This window comes from Syngnathus acus, chromosome 11, assembly GCF_901709675.1.
Source record: "Syngnathus acus chromosome 11, fSynAcu1.2, whole genome shotgun sequence".
Taxonomy (NCBI): domain Eukaryota; kingdom Metazoa; phylum Chordata; class Actinopteri; order Syngnathiformes; family Syngnathidae; genus Syngnathus; species Syngnathus acus.
Genome location: NC_051096.1, coordinates 2,659,164 through 2,683,544, shown reverse-complemented (window position 1 = coordinate 2,683,544; position 24,381 = coordinate 2,659,164). Strand labels below are relative to the sequence as shown.

Genomic DNA, 24,381 nt, shown 5'->3' with positions numbered 1-24,381 from the left:
TAAAACTGAATTAATATAAAGTTGTTTAATGACATTTTATTTGTTGGACAGCAGCGGTGGAGCGGAACGAAAATAGTCGGGGCGGCATTCTGGCCGGTGCGTTATTAACAAGGGACAACGTGCTCCCTAGCCGATCACAAACACGAATAAAAGGTAAACCGACGCAAATTTCCGATCTGATTAGCTTTTTTACATCGCCAAAATAATATTTGTGCGTGCTTATTTTCTATTGTTCTCTGTCAGATCATGAGCAAAGACGCCCAGATGAGGGCTGCTATTAACCAGAAGCTGATTGAAATGGGCGAAAGGGAGCGGTGAGGAAACCGCAGTCATCTACAATCACAAAACACGATCCTACTATACCTGAGTAGATTTATTTTGGTGTTTTACCACTTTTTACTTTTACCTAAAATAACTCAATTTTACCCAAGTCTTTTGTTTTGCACAAGCGTCTGTACTTGCACTTCGTTCAGGGTGTGAATACTTTTGCTACCTCTGTTTGCAGGTTGAAAGAGTTACTCAGGGCAAAGCTGGTAGAATGCGGTTGGAAGGATCAGCTGAAGGCGCACTGCAAAGGTACCAATTCTGACTGGGGCCTCTTTTGTCTATTCTTGTTAAACTGGGTGGGTTTAAAGTGTTTAATTGCACCTCGTCTCTTTGAGCAGACGTGATCCGAGAAAAAGGCCTGGACCATGTCACAGTAGAAGATCTTGTCAACGAAATTACACCTAAGGGCAGAGGTAATGCATGATCACAATTGAATCTACACAGACGCTTAAAAATTGGATAAAAATGACATAAGGAATGATGCAATTAACTAACGACTTTTTAATTTATTTTTTTCCTCTTTCCCGCAGCACTGGTTCCTGACAGCGTGAAAAAGGAGCTCCTGCAGAGAATCCGAGCGTTTCTAGCTCAGCACGCAACCTTGTGAAAACAATTGCTGTCCACTTTATTTTTTATTTTAGCGAGATCGATGGATCCATAGGTAAAATCCAGACTGAGGTTCATTTGTGTTGTTTTCTTTTTTTTTTTTTTAAGTTTGTTATGCAAGCAGTTTTTGGAGAAAATAAAAGTCATGCCTATTTTGGTTATCAACGTTTCTTTCGTGTCTTTCTTTTGACATGTCATGTGTTGTTATTGTCTCTTTCTGACAGCAAAGACAGACAGAAATGCTGCTGCCTTTTGTTCCACGGCATCTTAAAGATGTCTTATGTCAGATGCTTTATTTCCACTGATCCTCAAGTTACATAACAAAAGATCATCCAGTACTGTATGTCCCTGACGGTGGCTCCAAAAAGTCTACACCCCCCCCAATCAAATGGCAACTTTTTGTGCTGCTCTTACTTTTTCATTCCATCAAATTCATATTTGTGTCTAACAAATCCACAATATGAGCATTTACATTAGCAAGAATCTTGTAAAAAGTAATGTAATATAAAATTTATTTGCGGGGGGTGCACCCCTCCAGATCAAGCTGACAGATCTCAAATCAAATAATTATTTTATCATAGACAAATACAACCAAAATTGACAATAACATACACTTGAAAAATACTGTGTTGGATAATTGGTTAATTACTATAATTACCTTCTAAATGATAAATTCAAAAATGAGAATTTATTACTTTTGTTTGCAAAAACATTTTTTTTTATACATTTTGGGGAAGGTAAAGGTGTGTAAACTGTTTAATGATTATTCCTTTGAATTTTACTTCAACTTCAACTACTTAAACTGACTACAATTAATGACATACATAAAATTAATTTAGATCTTATCTTATCTTATAATTAATTAATATTACAAGAGCTATATGACTGAAATGAGATCTTTTACGGGATTTTACAAAACCCTTGATAATGTAATGGCTTCGTGGAGTGTCTTCCTACAAGAATGCTGTGACTTTTTTTGGCAAAGAATTTCCAAAAAATTCCAGGTCGCGCTTTAAATAGCTTTTGGAGAAAGATTGCCACTTGATACCCATCTGTTGACAGCTCCTTTGTCTCTGTCCTCGTGCGGTTGCAGTGTGACCATCTGGGCGTGCGGGTCACCTGCAGGTCCAGCCCCCTTTGCAGGTGCGGGCACCTTCATAAAAGAGCCATCGCTCACCATCAAAAAACACACAAAGGAAGAAAAACATTTAAAGACCCCGAGACATTCAAGATTTTCGTGACTGGGCGCAGGTAAGATAAAGACTTAGTAATTTTGCATTTTACTTTGGATTTGATGATGATTTGTATTTTCTGATGTAGCGAGGTAGGATGAAGGTCCGACCAGAAGCTCTGCTCCTCGCACTTTGCTGCTGCAGCTGTGAGTAAAATGCAAAAAAAATATATATACAAAATGAACACTTGCCGTCAAATTTTTGGGGATTTATTTTGGTAAATTTTTTAATTGAATTGAATTTCTGTTTTTTATTTTCTTTAAGTGCAGTGCTATTAGAATTGCTTTCATTAGTATTAAATATACTTTTAGAACAACCATGCTGCTGTATTTTAATTTTTTTTTTTCCCAGGTAGAATTTTATTAGATTATTATTAATCAGTAGACTAAGTTCCACTGACTCTAATGTTTTACTCAGATGCTCAGCGCCTACATTACGTGCAACCGCATACAGGAAGCACAGAGGGAGCGACACGTCTCACCCTGACTGGAGAAGGTACCCCCCCCCACTCCCCAAGTGTGACCATGCAAAAAAATGTATGTGAATTTTTGTTTATTTTCTTCACATAAAAGGTTTCGCTCAAGAAGGACAATTCCAGCTCAATCCCCAAAACGACATGTTTGGGAACCGCGTGACGCTGGTGTCGAACACCTTGTCTATCCCGTGCGACGTTGAGAGGGATTCCACGCACGGCAACCAGATCATGTGCTACACCAGGTACAAAAAAATAAAGGGAATCTCGAGATAGCACGGTGGACGACTCCTGCCACTCCTGCTTTGTCCTACACGTCCAAAAATAATGTTTCATCATCTTGGCAGAGCCATGCCGAGCGACCGGTACACGGTCCGTGTCAGCATCAATGGCGTTCCCATCCCTGATGAAGGCATATGCAGAGGCCAAGTCACCTCGTACTCCTGCAGCTTCTACGTAAGCATCCCTCAAGTCCAATTAAACCCATTTGTGTTCCATCTTCTATTTTGTAACATCTCACTATCGTCTCCAGACAAGATGGTACCTAACTCCAACCATCCGGTCCCTCACTCCCGTCAGCGGGCTTCCAGGTGACATCTCCAATCTAAATATAAAATAACTCTCACACTTTGCAAAGTGCTAAAAAGTGAAATCATACCTTGCAGGGACGGTGGTGACGGTGGAAGGACGCATCTTCACAGATGTCTACGGCAGCAACACCGCGCTGAGCTCCAATGGAAGGAAAGTCAGATTTCTCAGGTATGTTCCACATGTTCCAAATTGGGTCTTAGTTGTAAACAGAAAAAAATAATAATACAAATGCTCCGTCACACAGGGCCTATATGAAGGGGATGCTGTGTGAGCTGCTCAAACCAGATTCTGATGAACTGTAAGTAAAAAAAAAAAAGTAAATTAAATGCATTAAAATGTATTTATTTTAATTACGCTGTGTGTCTTTGAAGCTATAATCTGAAGCTATATTCAGAGACCTCGGTGTGGGGACACATGAGCTGCAAAACAACGGGGACTTACGTGGGTAAGCTCCGGTGGCTGATGACAAATTGTTTTAAATTTGGATTTAATTTGTAGATTTTGACCATTTCTCCCCCAAACTGCCTCCCCCAGGACATCACAACATGAGCTACATCTTGGATTCGAATTATGGCAGGTCAGCGGGAATAATCACTTTATTATGTTTTTTCAACAGTTGAATATAACTGACTTTGGAACTTAGTTAATAGATAACTATTACCGTAAATTTCGGACTATAAGCCACAATTTTTTTTTGCAAAGTTTTAGCTGGTGCGGCTTATAGTCCAGTGCGTCTTATAGTCCAAAAATTGCAGTACTTTCTTTGTCTAGTGATTAAAGCAGATTCAAGACCTGTTTGTATCTAAATAAAAAAAATCTGTTTAAATCCAGGAGTTTACCCGAGAAGAAGCTCTTCAAGGTCTCAGCTCAAGGACAGCTCGCCATGTTTCAGACATTTGCAGGTAGGTACAAGTTAAAATGTTTCAAAGTATCCTGAAAGGTAACAAAATCCGATTAAACATTTTAGAGGTTACGGCCATCACGCCATCCAATGGCAGCGTCATGGGCGGAACCCTCCTGACCATCCACGGGCGGTTCTTCGATGAAACCGACGTTCCAGCACGTGTCTTCGTGGGAGGTAATTACAAAAATGCAACCCCCACCCCCCTTTTTTCCATGTCACAGTCGACATTGTGTGTCAGTCACCAGACGACAAAAGAGAAAATGTTTGTAGGCTCGCACGCAACGCTGATAATCCTCTTCAAAGAAAGGTTCTCATTGTGTACTTGACAACAATGGAAAAATGCTGAGTGATTGCGTAGATTCTTCTGGCAGATTAGCGAGACCATTTCACTCAAGTTTCCATGACACATGATTTACATATCAGAAACCAACGCAAGAATCTCACAGCGACACAAAGAGTAGCGTGTTAGCCAAATAGCTAACTGTCATATCAAAACCAATCAATAAAATTTCAACGTACCCAAAAAACTGGAATAAAGCACTTCTCCACATTTTCATAGGGATGCCGTGTGAGATCAAGAGTGTGCGTGATGATGCGATCACATGCGTGACGCAAAAGAGTCAAATGGATGACAACAACGTCAACAACATGACGCTCTACCCAGGTGAGATTCTTCGACGCTTCTTTGCACGTACGCTTCAAAAAAACACGCGGAAGGTGTTCCGCCATCATGTCAACACTTCGATCCGTTGCGCAACATGACACTCTACCCAGGTGAGATTCTTCGACGCTTCTTTGAACGTACGCTTCAAAAAAACACACGGAAGGTGTTCCGCCATCATGTCAACACTTCGATCCGTTGCCATTTTATCAAAATACAGATTAAGATGATAAATGACTGTCACGTATCTAAACAACATTGCTGAAAATTCTCAGAGCAGGGCTTTGCACATCAAATGAAATAAACCCTTCTGACTTCCAATCAACCCAGGTGGCCGAGGCTTGAAGATGCAAGTTTGGAACAACACGGACCCCTCAGCGCTGAGCGACATACTCAGCTACAACGAGAGCAAAGAGGGTTATTGGGAGAACTGGATCGACTCCATGCCCCACAACTTTGTGCTTGAACTGAACCGGATAAGCACCAGAACTACCGGTTTCTTTGTACCACCGGCCAGCGGCAACTACACCATCTACCTCAACTGTGACGATCGTTGCGAATTGTACTTCAGCAACTCCAGCCGCCCGGAGGACAAGGCATGATCATTCGACAATACCATTTTTTCCAATATGACCTACTCAAAACAAATGTTTCACAAACGTCCCTTTAGGTCAAAGTGGCATATCAGCCGAGCTACGCCTCAGACTACACGAAGCTTGCATCGCAAAAGTCCGAAGTCATGACGCTAGAGAAAGGAAAAGTGTAAGTGCAAAGACAAAGTCACATTGCCATATTTGGTTGGTCACACCAAAACTGATCAAGATTTGTTATCTGTGTGGTAAAAAATGTTTTATTCCTTTCTTCCTGTAGCTACTACCTTGAAATTCTGCATCAAGACTATGGCGGAGCAGCCGGAATCAACTTAGCCATGTTCCGACCAGAGAGTCCGTTTACGGAAGCCCAGACGAACGATGCCGTCAATGAGGTCCAGCACATATTGGTGGAATCCGAGATGTTTGATGAGAAACAGGTAGGTGGAGGTTAGCTTGGTGGATCTCTGGGAGTCCAACATCTGCGGGTGGTGATTTTTCAGGTTCTTACCTTGGAATCGTGGCCCAGTAGTGCTAATGGGGTCAAAGAAGTCCAGAAAGTTAGCATAAATAGCAGCTGCATCGACCTTCAGTGTGGAAGCACTTACTTCCGCCTCCGCTACGAAGGCGCAATTACGGGTAACCTTGATATTCCGTCAAAATCCAAACTTGTGTACCGTTCATGATCATTTTCAAAATTCCCAACGAATGATCCTAAAAAAAAATGCCCTATAGATCTGATTGCGGTGAGCGCCAGCGCAGCTGTGATGGAGAGAGCCTTGAACAGCCTATGGTCCATCAAACCCGACACGGTCCAAGTCAGCAGGACCGAAGACGCCGATGGAGTTCATTTCACGGTCATCTTCAATTCCTACAGAGGTGCGAAGTCGGCAAGTTTTGAATCTTCCTGTAAGAGTGGCATTGGACTTCTGACAAGACTAAGAGAACCTGATTTTGACTCTCAGGTGACTTCAAGCCTCTCTACTCCGAGAGTTATGGCCAGTACACAAACATCAGCATTTCTGAGGTGACCAAAGGAAGGAGTAACATGTCAACGGTTACCTTGCACTGGGGAGGGATCCCCACAAAACCCATCCCGTACAATGCCAGTGGTTCTGAGGTCAGTTCCAGGATTGACTTCAAACTTCAAATCGAACCCTAACCCTACACCTAACCCTAACCAGGTCCAATCGGCATTTGAGGACCTGATGAAGGCAGAGTGTCCCCTTGAGATTCTCACCGAGGAAGGACGAGATGTGATGTTTTTCAAGAACTATGAAGATGACAACTCCATGGTCAGTGATGTCATGAGATGATGGAATAATCATCTAGTCTGATTTTTCAAACAACCTTAACTGATTCTTCCATTGAATAGTTTGGCGACAACAGAGGGACCCCTGTGAGAACCGCCTTCTGCGGCTTATGGTCCTTGGAAAACCCACAAGTTCTTTTCAAGTACAGTTACACCAAAGAGTCCGGCGACACCTATGGGACAATTTCTCTGAGCCAATATCCAATGGTAGAGCTGCTCGATTTATAGCTCCAGAGATGAAACCGTTTTGGATGAAAACCACATTGTTCTTTCTTTCCAGCTTTGCTTTGCACATAAGGGAATGCTAAGCGATACAATCGGGTTAAAGTTCACGTATAACGACACTGCTGGCACGACTAAGACAGTGACTGGAAATATCGACGTAACCTTTACCAAAGGCCCTACGTCAGTAAAAAGCACATTCAAGAAATCTCTCTGTAAATCTAGACCAGAGATGAAGATTATTTCTGTGCAGATGGAGTTACAAGTGCGTGGACCTGCAAACATCTCTCCAGACAAATTACCAAGGAAGCTCTCACACTGTTGAGGAAATTTACTTGAACAATGATGACTCCGGGGAAGATTTCTACGTGGATGCTGTCCACATCACCAAGAAGCGGACCACCATCACCGAACAAAGTAAGCAGATTCTCTGAGAACAACCATCTTCTATGACCTGGAAATTAATTTTTCTTGCGGTTTTCTCATAGCGGTTCCCCACAAGAGGAGACCGCCACCATTTGAGAGCTCTGGTCGTACCTTCCAAGAGTTCTCGGTTGTGAAAGAGATCAAGTCAAACGCTTCGCAGATTTGCTACGAGATCACGGCTATTTCGATGGACTGCGCATTTGACTTCCCGCTCATAGACGTTGGCTTCCTGCAGGTAACTCTTCAAAAGAGCTCCAGATAAATGTCAGCGCAGCATTTCAGCCTTGGTTGAATCTTCTTCCTTTTGGTCCATTTGAAGATGTCCAACAGTAGCGAGGATATGAACGAGTTTCAGGAAGGGGAAGCAAAGATCAGCGTCAATCGTATCCACAAAGCCACTCCAGCTGTGACGGGCTCGTTTGATGTGGAGATGCATGGACAGCGTATCGAAGGTAGCCCAACTGAACTTCTAGAAACACAAACCCAGGCCCAACGAAGTTGCTTGACCAGCACTTGTTCTCAGGTTTGTCCGTGGGCATCAGCGCAGAAGACCTGAAGTACGCCCTGGAGGGAATCTCCGGTATGGGCGTGGTTGATGTCAGATACGTCGGAACGTGCAAGAGACCCAAGTGGGTGGTAGAGTGGCTGACCCAGCCAGGAGACCAGCCTCCCTTGCAGTTCGACGGTTCTTCACTCGAGGGCATCGACGTGGTTATTTGGGCCATCGAAAAGAAGAAAGGAGGACTGATGATATCGAGTTTGACGGGAGACTTCTTCCGAGTTGGGGAGACCAAACCGCAGGTATGATCAAACTTGTTGGACAATGCATTCCTGGATGAGGTCCAAATCCAAACCTTATCCCTGAGAACTTCTTGACATTCTCACAGGTGGAGGTTTACATCAACGGAATTCCCTCAAAGTGTTCCGGCGACTGTGGCTTTGAATGGTTGGATGAGAAGACACCAACAGTGAGTGGAATCAGCCCATCTCAAGGTAATTTGCTCAAAACTCAGTGATGGGACTTGATTCTGGTCTACGAGATCTAGTTAGTACCGCTGATTCAATCCAAACAAATGAATGGAAAATGCCCGACTTGACCAGGATCTATTGGACTGGGGACCCTTTTGACGGTAACCGGGACTGGCTTCAGCAATGAAAATGCTTCCGTCATGGTAGGAGAAGCACCATGTGTGGTGGAAGACATCTCAGGTGAATCCAGAAGCCGTTTAGTCAAACCAAACTCAATGACCGAAAGACTAACCAAGAGGGCCTTTGTCGCAGCGGAACGCCTTGTGTGCCGACTGGGAAGTGCCGGCGCGGGTACTGTCCCCGTGTGGATCAACTTCCCCTCCTTGGGTTGTCCTCGTTTTGTAGGCGGTAGCGTCCTCAACTTCACCTACCAGCTCATCGTCTCGTCTTTCTCCCCGACGTCTGGGAGCACTGCAGGTACACCTCAACTCGTGGTCCGACTCACGCAGGCAAAAGAACAAGTCGTGACTTCAAAATTTATTTCTTGTGTGTGTGTCCAAGGGGGAACACTTTTGACCGTGACGGGCTTCGGCTTCAGCCAGGACACCAACGTCACTGTTGGTGGCGCGATGTGCCAGGTGGTCCACGCAAGTCCCACAGAGCTCAAATGCAGAACGCCAGCAGTGAGTTGTCACATTCCAAAATGGAAAATATCCCAAACGAGGTTCTGAGTGGTTTCTTGCATGGATTAGGGGAGTGTGGGCTCGCAGACGGTTGCAGTCAGCGTGGGCAACATGAGCAAGGAGGCAAACGACACCTTCAACTTTGACCTCACCCTGACACCTCAGATAACTGACCTGAGTCCCACCGAGACCACTGTCTTTGGTAAGTCCTGATTCCCATGCAACCTGCCAACAGATGTCTGTTGTTGATTATTATTATGTCATGATTTGGTAGTTCAAATCATCAACGTGTCTTTCTGCCCTGCCATTGTTGTTAATTATATGTCTCTCATAAACATCTCCAGTAATTACATACCTGAGCAGGTAAACAATCACCTTCGAGGAATCACAACCCAAGAATGAACGTTGGTTCACCTCAAAGGGTTTTCTCATTACTGTTTTTTTTCTTATGTGTGTTTGTAGGTACTAAGCACCGCACTTTAGCAACGCGTAATTAGCCCACAATGACAATTATTCGGCTGACAGGAGCGACGTGGAGGTGGAAAAAATAGCTCACGTGTGTGTGTGTGTGTGTGGTTATCTTGTCAGGACGTCGCGTTCTCACCGTGTTGGGGTCAAATCTGGGTGAGCCAGCCAATGATAGCAAGGTGTACGTGGGTGAAATGGAGTGCCAGATCGAGCAGTGGACTTCCACAAACATCACCTGCCTGCTGCCCATGTTGCCAGCCGGCCTGCATGATGTGCACGTGCAGGTTGGAAACAAGGGCTACCCTCAGACCAGGTAAAATAAAAGCATATGAAAATGAAACAAAAAGGATTTGGGGAAAAAAGCAGTTTGATTGGTTTCCATAGCAACGGCGTGGACGCCAGGATCGAATACGTCCTGGAAGTTCACAGCATCTCCCCGACGACGGGCTCATTGATGGGAGGAACCCAGGTGACCGTTTCGGGAGCTGGTTTCAGCCAAAACGTATCCGACAACAAAGTATATTTCGGTAAGTCATTGAGATGATGCTTGATTGGGGTTATTTTGATTTGTCTTCATTATATTTAATCAATGAAACATTTAAGAGTATATATTTTATGTTATTTTATATACTTGTTGACAAAATAAACAATTGAATAAATTGTTTACATTATCTAGTATTTATCTTATTAAAATGACTACAAATACTGATAGGCATTTTTTATTTAATTTAAATTTTTTAATTTATTATGTATTTATTATTGATTCATTATTTATTTATTAAAATGACTACAAATATTGATATGCATTTTTGTTTTTTATTTAATTTTAATTTTAATTGTTTTATTTATTATTTATTTATTATTTATTTATTATTTATTTATTATTTATTTATTATTTATTTATTAAAATGACTACAAATATTGATATGCATTTTTATTCTTTATTAAATTTTCATTTTATTTATTTATTTATTTATTTATTTATTTATTTCATTTTTATTTACGGAAACAATATTAGCTGCATAACAATTTTTATTTAATTGGAATATTTTTTTTAGCATTTTCTGAATCTGTTAAAAACATCAACCCATTTAGTTTTTTTTTTCGTGCACACGTGCGACAGGTGAATCCGAATGCGAGGTGCAGGTGGCCTCAGCGAACGAGTTACGCTGCCTGCTGCAGTCACAGGAGGAGACCCACATTGTCACCAACCAGGGTGTTCACCCCGGTAGGTTTGCCCCTCCCTTCTCTTTGTTCACATGTCAAGTGAACCACAATTGGATTCACTTTCAGAAAAGTGCTTAGGGCAAGAAAACTGTCACCAACCACTTATGTCACAAAGACACGTGTCTCTCTCCCATAATTGGACACCGACTTGACATGGAATGAAATATTAACCACAAAACAATACTACATGTTTAACCAACACTTGTCTCTGTGTTGTCCAGTTTATGGTCAGGGGTACTCTTGGGACCCGCCTTCCATTAACGTGAAGGTCGGAGATATGGTCACGTGGAGGTGGACCGTACCTATGTTCCAAAGTACTTTCCGGATCGGCGTCCATCACGTTCCCAGCCCCGGTAGTGCCACTGATGAGGAGGAGGACGTGATGTTCTCCAGCGGAGAGCCAAAGCCTGGGAATGGTATAGAATGCATTTACTTGAAAAAAAAACCAAACCCCGAGGTAGGGGAGCTCCATAATATGCTGTTGTAATATGAGAGCAATTTTCTATGCGTATGGTGAGCTGTTAGATCAACTGTTCTTTCCAAAGAAGGACCTGACCCATTTGTCCCCTCCCCGCAGGTTACTTCAGCTACAGTTTCACCATCCCCGGTGTGTATTACTACAGCAGCGGCTACATCGACGAGAATAATAAGTTGGAGCTACGCGGGGTGGTGAGAGTGGTGGACCGGGTCGCCAGCAACAAGGATGTCAAAGTTCAAGTCCAGGGCGTGGACGGCCGACACGTGACAAGTAGTATGAAGATATTTTATAGCACATTTGGTATAGAGCGCTCTAATCGTCTTTGTCTTCTGCCCGCAGAGTCTCATCGCATTTCTAGGTCAACACATGAGTGTGTCGCCACGCCGGACTGCAGTGAGACTAATGTGTCGAGTGAGGCCGTCTCCTTCAGCACCTCGGCCTGCTTCACCCCTGTCGTCCGGTCTATCTCGCCCAATCAGGGCTCGTACCACCAAGTCATTCATATCCAGGGGGAACGTCTCACCAATGTGACCTGCGCTCTGGAGGTTTGTGGTATTGTCCTCCTTCCAACTTCCTTGGTCATGGCTTGGAGAGTATGAAGCATCTCTCCTCATGTCATGCAGGTGAAGGTCGGGGATGAGCCCTGCCATGTCATCAACAGCAACCAGTCGGAGATTTTCTGCCAGCTGAGCGTCAATAACAGTCTGCCAATCGGTGTTGCTTTACCCATCAAGATGAAAGTCAACAACTTGGGCCGCGCCGTCATCGCCGTGGCCAAGGAGTTGGAGCGCCGCTTTGTCGTTCTGCCTGTTGTTGACTCGGTATGGCCTTCTGAAGGCAGCTCCACCGGCCACACCCGGCTCTCCATCCAAGGCTCCGGTTTCTCTGAGGGCCTTTTCACCGTTGCTGGTGAACCGTGTTCCTTGGTGTCAGTCAATTACACCTCGGTGGTGTGTGACACCAGCCCGTCTCAGCCGCATGAAGGCCACGTCGTCTTTCATTGGGGAGGGATCCAGAGTTCCTGTTCCTCAGACTGCTCCTTCCTGTACACGTCATCCGTCACTCCAAATGTCACAGCCGTTTCTCCTGACGCCATCAACCAGGCCACCAACGTCACAATTTCCGGGGCGGGCTTTGGTGTTGACATTCAGGATGTCGCGGTTTTAGTCGGAGGCATCTGGTTGCAAGTCACCGCCGTCGTTGACGACGCCATCGAAGCGAAGATCGAAGCTCTTCCTGCGGGACTGCATGCTGTTCAAGTGATTGTGAGAAGTAAAGGCTTGGCGTCCGGAGAGGTCACGCTGAGCAGTCTGGCTCAAGCCTCTCTGAGTCCCGCTGAGGGCAGCCTGGAGGGGGGCACCTGGCTCCAGATCATCGGGAACGGCTTCCTCCCGGGGAACACTAGCGTAATGGTTGACAACAAAGCATGCGAGATTGAAGAGGTGACGCCCGGAAGTCTTCGATGCCAGACGCCTCCTCACGACGAGGGACTGGTCTTAGTCCACATCCAGGTCTTAGATGTGGAATATCCCCCTCTCAACTTTACCTACTCTGCAAGCCAGACCCCCATCCTCAGCTCCATCAGTCCTGCCATTGGTGCGTCCCTGGTCTTGAAGATCCAGCTGTCAAAACCTCCTCAACATTTCACCCCTCATGTTTGTTTTTATCGTAGGTCCTAGCGGTTCTACAATTGCACTGAACGGGTCTGGCTTGGGCACGAACAAAACGCAGGTGACCGTCACGGTCAACAATGTGACTTGCGACGTTCTCACGCTGGCGGACAACCGGGTGGAATGCACTGTTGGGGAAAACCCAGGCGGGAACTACCCGGTCATGCTCTACCACCACCTCAAAGGTTACGCTCGCTCAAATGTCACGTTCCGTTATGAACTGACACTTGGCAGCGTGGAGCCTAACGAGGGTAAGCATTCAACTCGGGCACAGCCGTCACAAGTGCTGACTTGACTCTTTGGTCTCCTCTCCAGGAAGTTTTGGCGGTGGTGCCGAGCTGACTATCCAGGGTTCTGGCTTTGACCCGCTTAATTCTATGGTGCTGATTTGTGATGAAGAGTGTGAGGTCAACCGAGAAGCATCCACGTCCACGCACCTTTACTGCCTATCACCGTACAATAACGGTATGGACATGAAATTTTCCATTACCGAGCCAAAATGTCAGCACTGTGAAGCAGATGTCAAACTCAAGGCCCGAGGGCCAGATACGGCCCGCCCCATCATTTTATGTGGCCCGCGAAGACAAATTGTACATCAAATTCGTGTGTCATTACTAGAATTGCAAATTGTCTTCACTTTTAATATCTTTTTTTTTAAATATTTGACCAGTTTTTACTCGTCTGATTTGAAAAGGAGTTATTTGTCAGTTTGTTTCGTAGCTTTTACTCTATATAATATGAGGTACTCATACATTTATTTGGGTTGACAGTCATAATGGCCCTCCGAAAGAAGCTATGACTACAATGCGGCCCACGAAAAAAATGAGTTTGACACAGAACAGTTAAAGGCAATATTTTTAACATGTGCTCTTCACTTAATTGCTCCAGTGCCTCAGGTCGTGCTTTTCCTCACACGCAAATGTTTCCATCACTTGTTTTGTCACCACTTTATACATTCTATGCATTTAAGCAACAATGTGAATTGTGAACATGCTGGTTCTCTTTGGAGTTCCACTCAAATGGCGAAATCCATCATGTACCAGACTGCAGGAATGCAGTCTGCCGCGACAGTGACAATAAGACGTCACGGATGAGGAGACATTCTTCTCTCCGATGTTTTCACTCAGGCACGGATGAGGAGATGAACTGCACGGTAGCTGTACTTAACACACTGGATGCTGTCAACATGTCAAACGGCTTCACGTACAAAAGCCAGCTCACACCCGTGATCACGGAGGTGTCGCCGCGGAGGGGAGGTACCGCCGGAGGCACCACGCTAACCATCAGTGGCTCCGGTTTCAGGTGCAGTTAAGGCAACATGCAACGTGACAACGGGCAATATTTGGACTGATCTTCTGTTTTCTGACATCCCAGCACCGACCCGAATGAGGTCAACGTGACCATCGCCGGCTCCGTGTGTGACGTCCAATCATCCAACGATACGCACGTTGTGTGCATCACCGGCGCCCAACGCCAGTCTCAGGAAACCGTCGTGCTGGTTAACATCAGAGGCCAGGGCGTCGCCAAGACGGTATACTTGTCTTCTTTGAGAGTGGGATGACTCTGTTTGGGCAAGTGATGACATCATCATCTGGTTTTTACTTTAGGACAATGCCTCTTACTTCTACATTGATGTGTGGTCATCCAAATACACATGGGGGGGGCTGCCTCCGCCCGAGACGGGTTCCTTGGCTGTTGTCACCAAAGGACAGACCATCCTCTTGGACACCAGCACCCCTGTGCTCAAAATGCTTCTAATTCAAGGTGTGACCAAAAAAAAGGGAGTAAAGGTGTCAAACTTGTTTTCATGGGGTGGTAAGAAAAAAAATTTCCGAAGGGGTCAAGAAAGATCCGGACAGTGCTGGCCTAGATTGTCTTGTTAAGACCTGGTTTGTGTTCAGGGGGCACGCTGGTGTTCGACGAGGCTGACATTGAGCTGCAGGCAGAAAACATCCTCATCACCGACGGCGGGTTGCTCCAGGTGGGCCGGGTCGGGGCACCGTTCCAGCATAAAGCCATCATTACGCTGCACGGGCATCCACGCTCCATTGAACTTCCCGTGTACGGCGCCAAGACGCTGGCAATCAGGGAGGGCACCCTGGACTTGCACGGTAGGGAAACCAAACTCATTTGTGACCACTTTTGGGTCCAACTAAATACGAAACTGTCTTTCTGTTCCTGAAGGTAAACCCGTTCCAGTTGTCTGGACCCGCCTGGCTCAGACGGCGGATGCAAACTCCTCGACATTGACCCTAATGAAGGCGGTGACTTGGCAAGCGGGAGATGAGATCGTCATTGCCTCTACCGGCCACAGGTAGATGTCGGCAAAACAAGATGAGCACTTCTTCAAAATTAGCTTCTAGTTGTTTTAAAACAAGCAAACAACTTATGTACAAAGCAAAACACCTTAGAGTTTCCTTGAATGTTGATCAAAGGGTCTGGAAACCAAAATTTTGACTTGCTGTCTTCTTCCAGGCACAGTCAGAGGGAGAACGAAGTGAAGATCATCGCAAGCGTGTCGGCCGACGGTCAAACGATCACCCTGACCGAACCCCTCGAGTATTCCCACCTCGGGATATCCGTCACTCTGCCTGATGGAACGGCCTTTGAAGCCCGGGCGGAGGTGGGTCTGCTGACCAGGAACGTTGTGGTGCGAGGCTCCCAAAACGTGGAGTGGCAGGAAGACATCGAGGCTTGCCCGGATGGTTTCAACACAGGTCTTGTTTTGCTCTGGCCGTAAAGTAAACGTCGTGTCGAACGAGAGAAACTGATTGTGAAATTGACGACTTCTTGCAGGAGAGTTCAGCACCCAAACTTGCTTCCAAGGAAAGTTTGGGGAAGAGGTGGGCAGCGATGAGTTTGGCGTCGGCATCATGTTCCACGCTCCCCGACCAAGCGAGGGTCTCGCCGTTGGCAGGTTGACCTACGTTGAGGTACCAGCAGCCCTGCCGATTTTTCTGACCTGAAGGAGCCTGTTCTTCTGGTAGTCTTTCCCAACCTTGACCTTTTGACACGGTCTGCTTCTTCAGATCTACCACGCGGGGCAGGCCTTCAGGCTGGGTCGCTACCCCATCCATTGGCATCTGATGGGAAACCTTGAGTACCAATCATACGTGCGTGGGTGTTCCATCCACAAGACGTTCAACCGGGCCGTGACCATCCACAAGACCCATCAGCTGCTGGTGGAACACAATATCATCTTCAACGTCAGGGGCGGCGCCTTCTTTATCGAGGACGGCATCGAAACGGAGAACATCCTGCAGTACAATCTGGCCGTGTTTGTCAGGCAGAGCAGCAGCCTGCTGAACGACGACGTCACGCCCGCCGCCTACTGGGTCACCAATCCCAACAACATCATCCGGCACAATGTCGCGGCAGGAGGCACCCACTTTGGTTTCTGGTACCGCATGCACGAGCACCCCGATGGGCCCTCCTTTGACCCAAACATCTGCCAGAAGAAGGTTCCCCTCGGCGAGTTCCACAACAACACGGTGCACTCTCAAGGCTGGTTTGGCATCTGGATCTTCCAGGACTTTTTCCCCATGAAGGACGGCGGTTGCCGTTCCACCACGCCCGAACCCGCCGTCTTCCGGGGCCTCACCGCCTGGAACTGCGAGAAAGGAGCTGAGTGGGTCAACGTCGGTGCCGTGCAGTTTGTGGATTTGCTCGCGGTTAACAACGAGAAAGCCGGGCTAGAAGGCAAACTCATCCTCTCATGGGCGGTGAGCGGCTTTGGGGAGGACGGCGGCGCTGGGTTGTTCAACTCCACCATCGTGGGCCACGTGGACGAGCTCGGACTGGGCGGAGACTACTGCACGCATCGTGGCGTCATCGCGCCGTTCGACGATGGCATGAGTGTGGCGGGTACCAAATTCTTGAACTTTGACCGCGACTCCTGCGCAGCCATCGGAGTGACCAAAATTGACGGGACGTGCGTGGATCGCTGCGGCGGCTGGACGGTGCGCCTAAGTGGACTCCAGTTCATGAACTCGCCCAACAAGGCCGCCTTCAGGTGGGAGCACGAGGTACAGCTGGTGGACCTGGACGGCTCGCTCACAGGTATGCCCGAGGACCCAGGTTGAGAACCACTCCCCAGCAGGTCAACTTTGGGCCGTTCTTTTCCAGGGAACATCAACCATAAGGTGATTCCGATGAACGGCCTGCTTGACCCGGCGCATTGCTCCGAGAGTGCAGAGTTTAGTTTGGTGTTCCCCGGAGCTGTATGTGACCAAACGGTCAATTTCCATCGCATGGGCCTCAACAATCCCACGCCGTCTTCCTTGCAGTCCCACGATCTGGTGTTGACCAACTCGCATGGTATTGTGTCTAGCTCTGTGCTAGCGTCTTGCCAGACGTGACGAACGCACCAGATGATTTGTTTCATGCTTGGTTTTGAAGGCACTACGGTGATCCCCTACTTGAAGAAGAGATTGACCCACAAGTATGGCTGGATGGGTCTGCTACCTTCAGGCCAGACGCTCAAAATGCACTTAGACAATGCCGATCAACTCACAAATATCAGCTATAAAGCAACTTTCTACGGCTTTGAGGTACACATCCTCATCAAGGTCTGGAATGATGATGACGCTTTGCCTTGACTCTCCAGCATTCTGTCTTGTAGTTCGATCAATTTATCATCATCCACCACAACTTCAGCCAGAATCCAGATAGGGTCAGTATCGTGGATGAGAGGAACGCCTCGTCGTCGCCGCTCAACTACAGTTCAAACTCCAACGGTGACTGGTACCTGGACGATAACAACCTGTTTTACATGGGTGAGGCCTGCTTTGATTGGTTTGTTCAAAAGGAGGAACTGAACTCTGAACCAGACTGATCATCACGGTGTTCATTCCTTCAGTGTCAGGCAAGACGAGCCAGCGCAGGCGTCGCAGCAGTGTGGATCCTTCCTCAAAGGACGTCGCGGTGAACTTCCAAGTCTATCGTTGCTTCTTTGAGAATTGCATCCCGCCGCCGCCCGCCACCATACCCCCGCCGCCCACTCATCGACCCGACGACTTCATGTACGATCACATGGAACGCTCCAGAGCTTGGTGACGGCATGATCTTGATGTGTACCGCGTACTTTGCAGTCTGTGGTCCAACACGTTGTTCTGGGAGAGCTCGGCTGACAATGCCTTCAGTGCGCCAGCAGAGGGCGCTGATGTGGTCATCCCGCCAGGTAATGTTGCATTCGAGTGTCGTAAAACGTTTGGGAGAGATTCACGCTGGCCATCCTTAATGGGACAAGCCAACAGGAGCGTTGGATTTGTAGACAGTAATGTCACGTTCCTGGTCCATTCATGCGCAGGAACTTGGGTGGTCTTGGATAGCAACACACCTCCCCTTAACAAACTGGTCATCTTTGGAGTCCTGGAGGTCCCACAACCCTCCAACACCTCGTCCAATCGTCCAGCTCGGGCCGTGACTCAGAACCACACGGTCGTCATTGACGCAGTCTACATTGTCATCCAGGTAGAGGTCAAAGCGGCGGTTCTCATGGCCATCAGGAAGCTGCCATGATGTGTGCTGGTGTTCCAGGGCGGCAGGCTGCTGGCAGGCTGGGAGGACGAACCCTTCACTGGGGATCTGCACATCAGACTGAGAGGGAACCACAGCACCCCTGACTGGCCTCTGCCAAACGGTCCCAATCTGGGATCCAAGGTGCTGGGGGTGTTTGGTACCCTGGAGCTTTACGGAGAACCACGCAGCTCGTATCACACCAAGCTCGCCACCACAGCCGACGCTGGGTCCAGTACGCTCAACCTGGTGGAGCCTGTCGACTGGATGGTCCGTCTCTCTTTTGCTCTGTTTGCTTGTTCAATTTCTTTTCAGTTAGTTGGTCTTCAAGTACTTCCTGTGCACAGCCTGGTGAGGAGGTGGTCATCTCCACCACCAGCTACAGCGTGTGGGAGACGGAGAAGCGAGAGATAGCTGCCGTGTCCATGGACGGCCGCATCCTTACCTTGACCCGTCCACTGAGCCACACTCACGTCGGTCAGTTGAACGCAGAAACTGACATCAATTAGCGCTAAACGCTCAGATTTGGACTTTGCCTCCACCTCCCATTTCAGGTGAGGTCCACTCCATCGAGGGGACGTCGCGGTCTTACAGGCTCGCGGCAGACGTTGGCCTCCTGACCAGGAACATCAAGATCATCGGCGACGAATACCCCGACATGATGGCTGAATCGTTTGGCGCCCGATTGCTGGTCGGCGCTTTCTCCTGGGCAGGAACAGACTTCAGAGGTTAGAGAAGAAAGCCTAAATGTCTTAAAACTTCATTGTGATGGTAGTTTGGGACATCAGCCATACAGTTCTTGCCTTCTTGAAGAACTTGATGGTTGCTTTATTGATGACGCGTCCCAAAACATTTGCTCTAATAGTCTCACTGTTCTTCTAGGCACGGCTCAACTCCTGAATGTGGAGTTCTTCCAATCCGGTCAAGAAGGCTGGACTGACGAGTATGACCCACGATATTCGGTGGCTTTCTTAGACCTGGGACAGGTACGTGCAAATGTTGTCCGCTCAATTGTCATTTTCCTAAAGCGTCTTCAACTTTGTGGTCTTCCAGGCCAGCGACTCGTATATTCAGGGCTGCTCTTTCCACGATGGCTTCTCTCCGGCCATCGGCGTGTTCGGATCGGACGACATGGCTATCGACGACAACGTCATCCACCACACTGTGGGCGACGGTAAATCCTAAATCTTAGTCAGTTGAACTGAAAAAAAAAAGTCTCAAGGTCTGTCATGATGCTGGTCTAGGGATCAGAGTGTGGGGCAATAGGATCATCCTGAGAAGGAACCTGGTCATCATGACTTTGTGGCCCGGGTCGTATCAGGACAGAAGGGAGGAATTTAACATTGACTGGAGCGCCGCCTTCAAGGTTAGTCCAAAATGTCAAATCACTTTAAAGTTGAGGCGGTAAAAAAAAAAATTCTTCTTCTTGGCATCAGGTGAATGAAGGCACAGACATTGTGATGCAGGACAACATCGCCGCGGGCTACGAGCGGGTCGCCTTCCGCATTGATGGCGAGCCGTGTCCTGGTAAGACCGACCCATTTGTCCATATTTTCAAAACAAACATCCTCCAAGACGTGACGCGATCCCGTGCAGGTTTCCCCAACAACAACGAGGCGTGGTCTCACAACGAGGCTCACAGCGGTCTCTTTGGCGTCTTCATGAACAGCGACGGGCTCCCCCAGTGCTCGCTCATTCGTGACTTCTTCATCTGGAGGAACTTTGACTATGGAATCTACTTCCAGGTATCAACTTGTCACTTCCTGCTCTTGATGTTTTTTCTTATTTATGACATCATCATGCTCCTCCCAGACCATCATGAGCATCACCGTGTCCAACGTGACCTTGGTGGACAACGGCATGGGCATTATGCCCATGATCTACGCACCACCATCCCTGTCCCACCAGTATGATGACAAGAAGGTCCGAGTGGAGGTAAGACGTCAACAGCGCCTGGCCAAAATGTTCCTTGTGAGATATTCTGTGCAGACTTTTTAGACTAGTGGTAGAACATCCAACATTTTATTGCACAGAAAATTCGGGGCTTGACTTCCCCTTTCATATTTTGTTCTTATTATGTTTTTGTTTTTTTTGTCAGGATGCCGTGGTGGTTGGCAGAAGTCCCCACTTCAACTGCTCCCACACACTGGACGCCGACGACTTTAACACAATCAGTAGCAACTTGCATCGAGCACCCAAGCCCAGCAATGGTAAAAATTATTAGAAAAATTTATTTTCTGTGTGATGGACAAAGTTTATGTGTGCTAACGTTAGCAAGAGTTTAAAATGTATGATATAGTATTTTGAATTAATAATCATAAAACACATTTATTTTGTTAGTTTTATTCTTGCTCAACATTAGACTTTTGTCTAAAATACATGATATAGTATTTTGAATTAATAATCATAAAATAATTTTTTTGTCAGTTTTATTTTTGCCAGTTTTATATTTTTTGCCAGTTTTATTTTTTTTTGTCAGTTTTGATTTTTATTTATTTATTTTTTTGCCTTTTTGTCTAAAATACATGATATAGTATTTTGAATTAATAATCATAAAATATTTTTTTTGTCAGTTTTATTTTTGCTCAACATTAGACTTTTGTCAAACTAGGTAATTTTATGCAGGTATAGTACCAAAGTTAAAATTTTGCTAAACTAAATTATTACATTTTATTTATTTATAAAAGTACATTTTTAATTTATCAAATACACTGACTTTGGATATTAAAAAAAATAATATCAGAATATATATCAGAATTAAAAATTCTACTTGTACATTTTTGTACATAGAAAAAAATGGAATATTATCAGAATATATATCAGAATTGAAAATTCAATTTGTACATTTTCTATACACAATTAATTTCAAGTAAACATTGTAAATGGGTCACTTATCTCGTGCCTAGGTGGCAAATCGGGAATCTGCTGGCCGTCTTTTGCATCGGCTCACAACTCCGCTCCTTGGAAGCCTTTCCCCGGCAACATCAACTACAACGCCATTAAGGGCGTAATGGAAGTGGCCGGTGAGTGTCATAAATGGTTGACACGTGACGCGGCATCCGGGGAGCAGATACTCACAAGTCTCTCGTCCAGACTCAACGTTCGTGGCGTTCGGCAGCGCGTGCTCGGGGCAGACAGACGTGATGTTCCTGAGCAACTCCTACAACGAGGACCTGCAGCACCCCATCCACGTTTGGAACCTGACCACTATCAACAGCACCAAGGAGGCTCAGGTCTTCATCCACAGGCCTGATGTCAGGTAAAAAATAAATCAAATTAAAACACGCTTCTGTGAAATATTATTCTGAGTTTTTTTTTTTTAAATGTTCTGTGTTGTGTGTAGGAAAGTGAATCCGTCCGACTGCGTGGACATGGATTGCGACGCCAAGAAGAAGACTTTGCTGCGGGACTTGGACGGCTCCTTGCTGGGGGTGGCGGGCAGCGTGGTACCACAGTCCGAGTATGAGTGGGACGGGGACTCCAGAAGGGGTCTGGGTGACTACCGCATCCCCAAGGTCATGCTGACCCACCCCAACGGCTCCCGCATCCCCGTGGAGCAAATAGCCCCCAATAAAGGTAAAAGGTCACCATTGCAAAATGAGTTGCAAACGAGATCCGAAGCTTTCCCGACTGACTACTTCAGGTGTGATCCGATCCAACTGCACGTACATGAGCGCCTGGCAGGCGTACGAATGTTCGGCGCTCAACTACAGGATGCTCGTCATCGAAAGTCTGGACGCCGACACGGAAACTCGACGTCTCAGTCCGGTGGCGGTGCTGAGCGAAGGCTTCGTCGACCTCATCAACGGTACGTGACGTCACGCTATTCTTAATATACAGACACCCCGATTATAATAATAATATATATATATATATATAATATATGCTTGTAAATGTTCCCCATCTTAATAAGTCGTGTGTGTGTGTGTGCGTCCAGGACCCCAGGACCACGGCTGGTGTTCAGGTTACACTTGTCAGAAGAGGGTGTCGCTCTTCCACGGCATCGTGGCCACGGAACACGCCGTGGATGTCTTCTTCTCAAGCGTCAGTCCTCAGAAGCTGCGCCTCATGATGCTCAACGCCGACGAGGATGAGGTCAGTCTATCAAATATTTCTTATCCTGTCCATACATGGATATATTACTTTTCTGTAAAAGAAAATGAATTCATTTTTCTTTCTTTACTAAATTTTGACGGCTTTGTTTTTCGGTGGCTCCCTGCAGATCGTGCTGGTGTCCGTCTTCTATAGCAAGCCACAGCAGATGGACGTGTACGTCGGCAACCAGCTCACGGCGCCCACCAATGCCGAGTGGAACGACGACAACAGCGACTACAGCCTCAAGAAGCCCTTGTACGACGGTACGAAACATCAGAGGTCGCCAGTAGTATTGAAATGATGAAACAGAAACAGGCTGTCGTCCTTTCTTCTCAGAGGATAAAGAATATATGCATGTGACTTTTGGTTTCTTGGTTGTCTTTTCCCTGCAGGCCAATATGTGCCGGAGCTCAACGGCTCCACGCCGCATGGCTCCAATTACTTCGATCGGAACTCCAAAATGTTGAAGGTCCTGCTGAGAGGATCTGAACCAGTGGAGATCCGGATGTCACCCAAGCTCTTCATCTCCTTCAGCCTGCCCACCATGACTGAGGAGGAATTTTTCGGCGACACCCTTGTCCGCAACTTGGCCGCCCTTTTCAATGTCCCGTCCAACATGATCCGGATCACCAACATCATCCGGGAGGACTCCAGGCGGAGAAAGAGGTCCACTGGCCTGACGGTGGAGGTGGAGATTCAGAAGCCACCAGTTCAGCAAGTCTCCAACACCACTGATGGTGAGATTTGGATCACGGTGGAATAGTGGCTGGCATGTCGACTTTGCAATTTTGAGGTTCTGCTTTTGTTCCCTCCACCAGATGAGGAAGACTTTATACTGCTGAAGAACATCGCTGACAATTTGGGTCAGGCGGCCATTTCGGGTAACCTCAGTCAGTCCATCGGCTTCAACGTCTCGTCGGTGGGAGTAATTGCGCCCCCGCCTCCTTCTTCAGACCCCCTCTGGAACGAAGTAAGACCCATATGACTCGGTGGCAAAGGAACAGGTCTGGAATCCACATTTTGGTTTGGGCGTGTAGGAGGCCTCCGTTGAGGCGACGAGAGACGAGCCCGTGATCAGCCACGTGTCCAGCGTGGAGGAGCTGTTGCTGGTGCGGGAGCCCATCGCGGGTCACTACGTGGGCCCGCTTTCGCAGCAACCCAGCCTCAAGGCTGTCGACCAGGAGGTGAGCAGCAATTCAAGCCACTAGAGGGCGCTCAGTTACAACAACTTTGACCTCCAGGGTGAGTGCGTGTCGGTGGACGTGACCACCATGACGGTGACGGCCAGCCTGAAGGACTCCAGCGGCGCCAGTGTGGACGGTCTGGAGGGCAACGCCACCATCTTGTTCCGCTCCTGCTGGGCTAACTTCACCGACCTGTCGGTGGTCAACAGCGGCGCCAACCTCACCATGGTGTTCACCTTGAACGACTGGAGCGCCCGCTCGCAGGAGTTCAGCGTCCAAGATATGCCCGAGCCCCCCACGATGCCCGATGACGACAGCGTGTTCAGCACGGGCGACGCGGTAGCGCCCGGGAGTTTGTGCCTGGTGAGCGTCATCTACACGTTTGCTTGCTGCAGCGGTCACGTGCCCTTCTGCTAGGGGGCGCTCTCCGGTCGCCACCTGGGGCAAAGAAAATCAAAGTACCGGGTTAATTCAGCCATCCATTTTCTGTGCAAATATTTTAAAAAATGATCATTTCGGATTCTTCACTCAAAATTAACTTGTGCGTTAAGGGTGTGAATGCAGCTATTTTTCTATTTTACATGGGTCTACTTCTGCAAATGTCTTATGATTAATAAAGTCTATGATGCTTCTTATTAGTGTGTCAATTTATGAATTGGATACTTTTAAAGCTAAGAGCTCTCGCAAACACGCTTGGATGTTTTCAGTCTTCTGTCCAAGGTCCTGAAAGTTAGCGCATGTTCATTT

At 47.1% G+C, this 24,381-nt stretch overlaps 2 protein-coding genes across 2 annotated transcripts; both read left to right on the top strand.

The window, feature by feature from the left end:
* Positions 1 to 5: 5 nt before the first annotated feature.
* eny2 (ENY2 transcription and export complex 2 subunit) lies at positions 6 to 1,102 on the top strand. Its single transcript, XM_037264290.1, has 5 exons — positions 6 to 153; positions 244 to 314; positions 506 to 576; positions 666 to 740; positions 858 to 1,102. The coding sequence occupies exons 2-5, from the start codon at positions 247 to 249 to the stop codon at positions 932 to 934; spliced, it is 291 nt and encodes a 96-aa protein (XP_037120185.1). The 5' UTR covers positions 6 to 153; positions 244 to 246; the 3' UTR covers positions 935 to 1,102.
* Positions 1,103 to 2,104: 1,002 nt separating this feature from the next.
* pkhd1l1.1 (PKHD1 like 1, tandem duplicate 1) lies at positions 2,105 to 24,269 on the top strand. Its single transcript, XM_037263673.1, has 74 exons — positions 2,105 to 2,184; positions 2,254 to 2,311; positions 2,583 to 2,660; positions 2,738 to 2,882; positions 2,985 to 3,093; positions 3,170 to 3,227; positions 3,303 to 3,396; positions 3,473 to 3,526; positions 3,600 to 3,673; positions 3,763 to 3,805; positions 4,060 to 4,130; positions 4,196 to 4,306; positions 4,692 to 4,796; positions 5,124 to 5,389; positions 5,464 to 5,555; positions 5,664 to 5,823; positions 5,887 to 6,022; positions 6,119 to 6,262; positions 6,349 to 6,503; positions 6,568 to 6,678; positions 6,759 to 6,902; positions 6,976 to 7,100; positions 7,171 to 7,334; positions 7,406 to 7,578; positions 7,663 to 7,795; positions 7,867 to 8,144; positions 8,231 to 8,336; positions 8,445 to 8,552; positions 8,625 to 8,789; positions 8,874 to 8,995; positions 9,065 to 9,197; positions 9,584 to 9,776; positions 9,848 to 9,990; positions 10,587 to 10,691; positions 10,912 to 11,106; positions 11,268 to 11,438; positions 11,508 to 11,713; positions 11,792 to 12,764; positions 12,841 to 13,089; positions 13,154 to 13,303; positions 13,966 to 14,140; positions 14,213 to 14,369; positions 14,446 to 14,602; positions 14,740 to 14,949; positions 15,023 to 15,152; positions 15,314 to 15,555; positions 15,635 to 15,771; positions 15,868 to 16,897; positions 16,964 to 17,155; positions 17,237 to 17,388; positions 17,460 to 17,613; positions 17,697 to 17,859; positions 17,929 to 18,017; positions 18,147 to 18,310; positions 18,377 to 18,625; positions 18,703 to 18,832; positions 18,910 to 19,083; positions 19,238 to 19,341; positions 19,409 to 19,529; positions 19,600 to 19,721; positions 19,792 to 19,882; positions 19,952 to 20,100; positions 20,168 to 20,290; positions 20,454 to 20,565; positions 21,262 to 21,378; positions 21,449 to 21,614; positions 21,699 to 21,931; positions 21,999 to 22,163; positions 22,293 to 22,450; positions 22,578 to 22,713; positions 22,843 to 23,187; positions 23,269 to 23,420; positions 23,488 to 23,634; positions 23,692 to 24,269. The coding sequence occupies exons 2-74, from the start codon at positions 2,263 to 2,265 to the stop codon at positions 24,049 to 24,051; spliced, it is 12,597 nt and encodes a 4,198-aa protein (XP_037119568.1). The 5' UTR covers positions 2,105 to 2,184; positions 2,254 to 2,262; the 3' UTR covers positions 24,052 to 24,269.
* Positions 24,270 to 24,381: the final 112 nt, after the last annotated feature.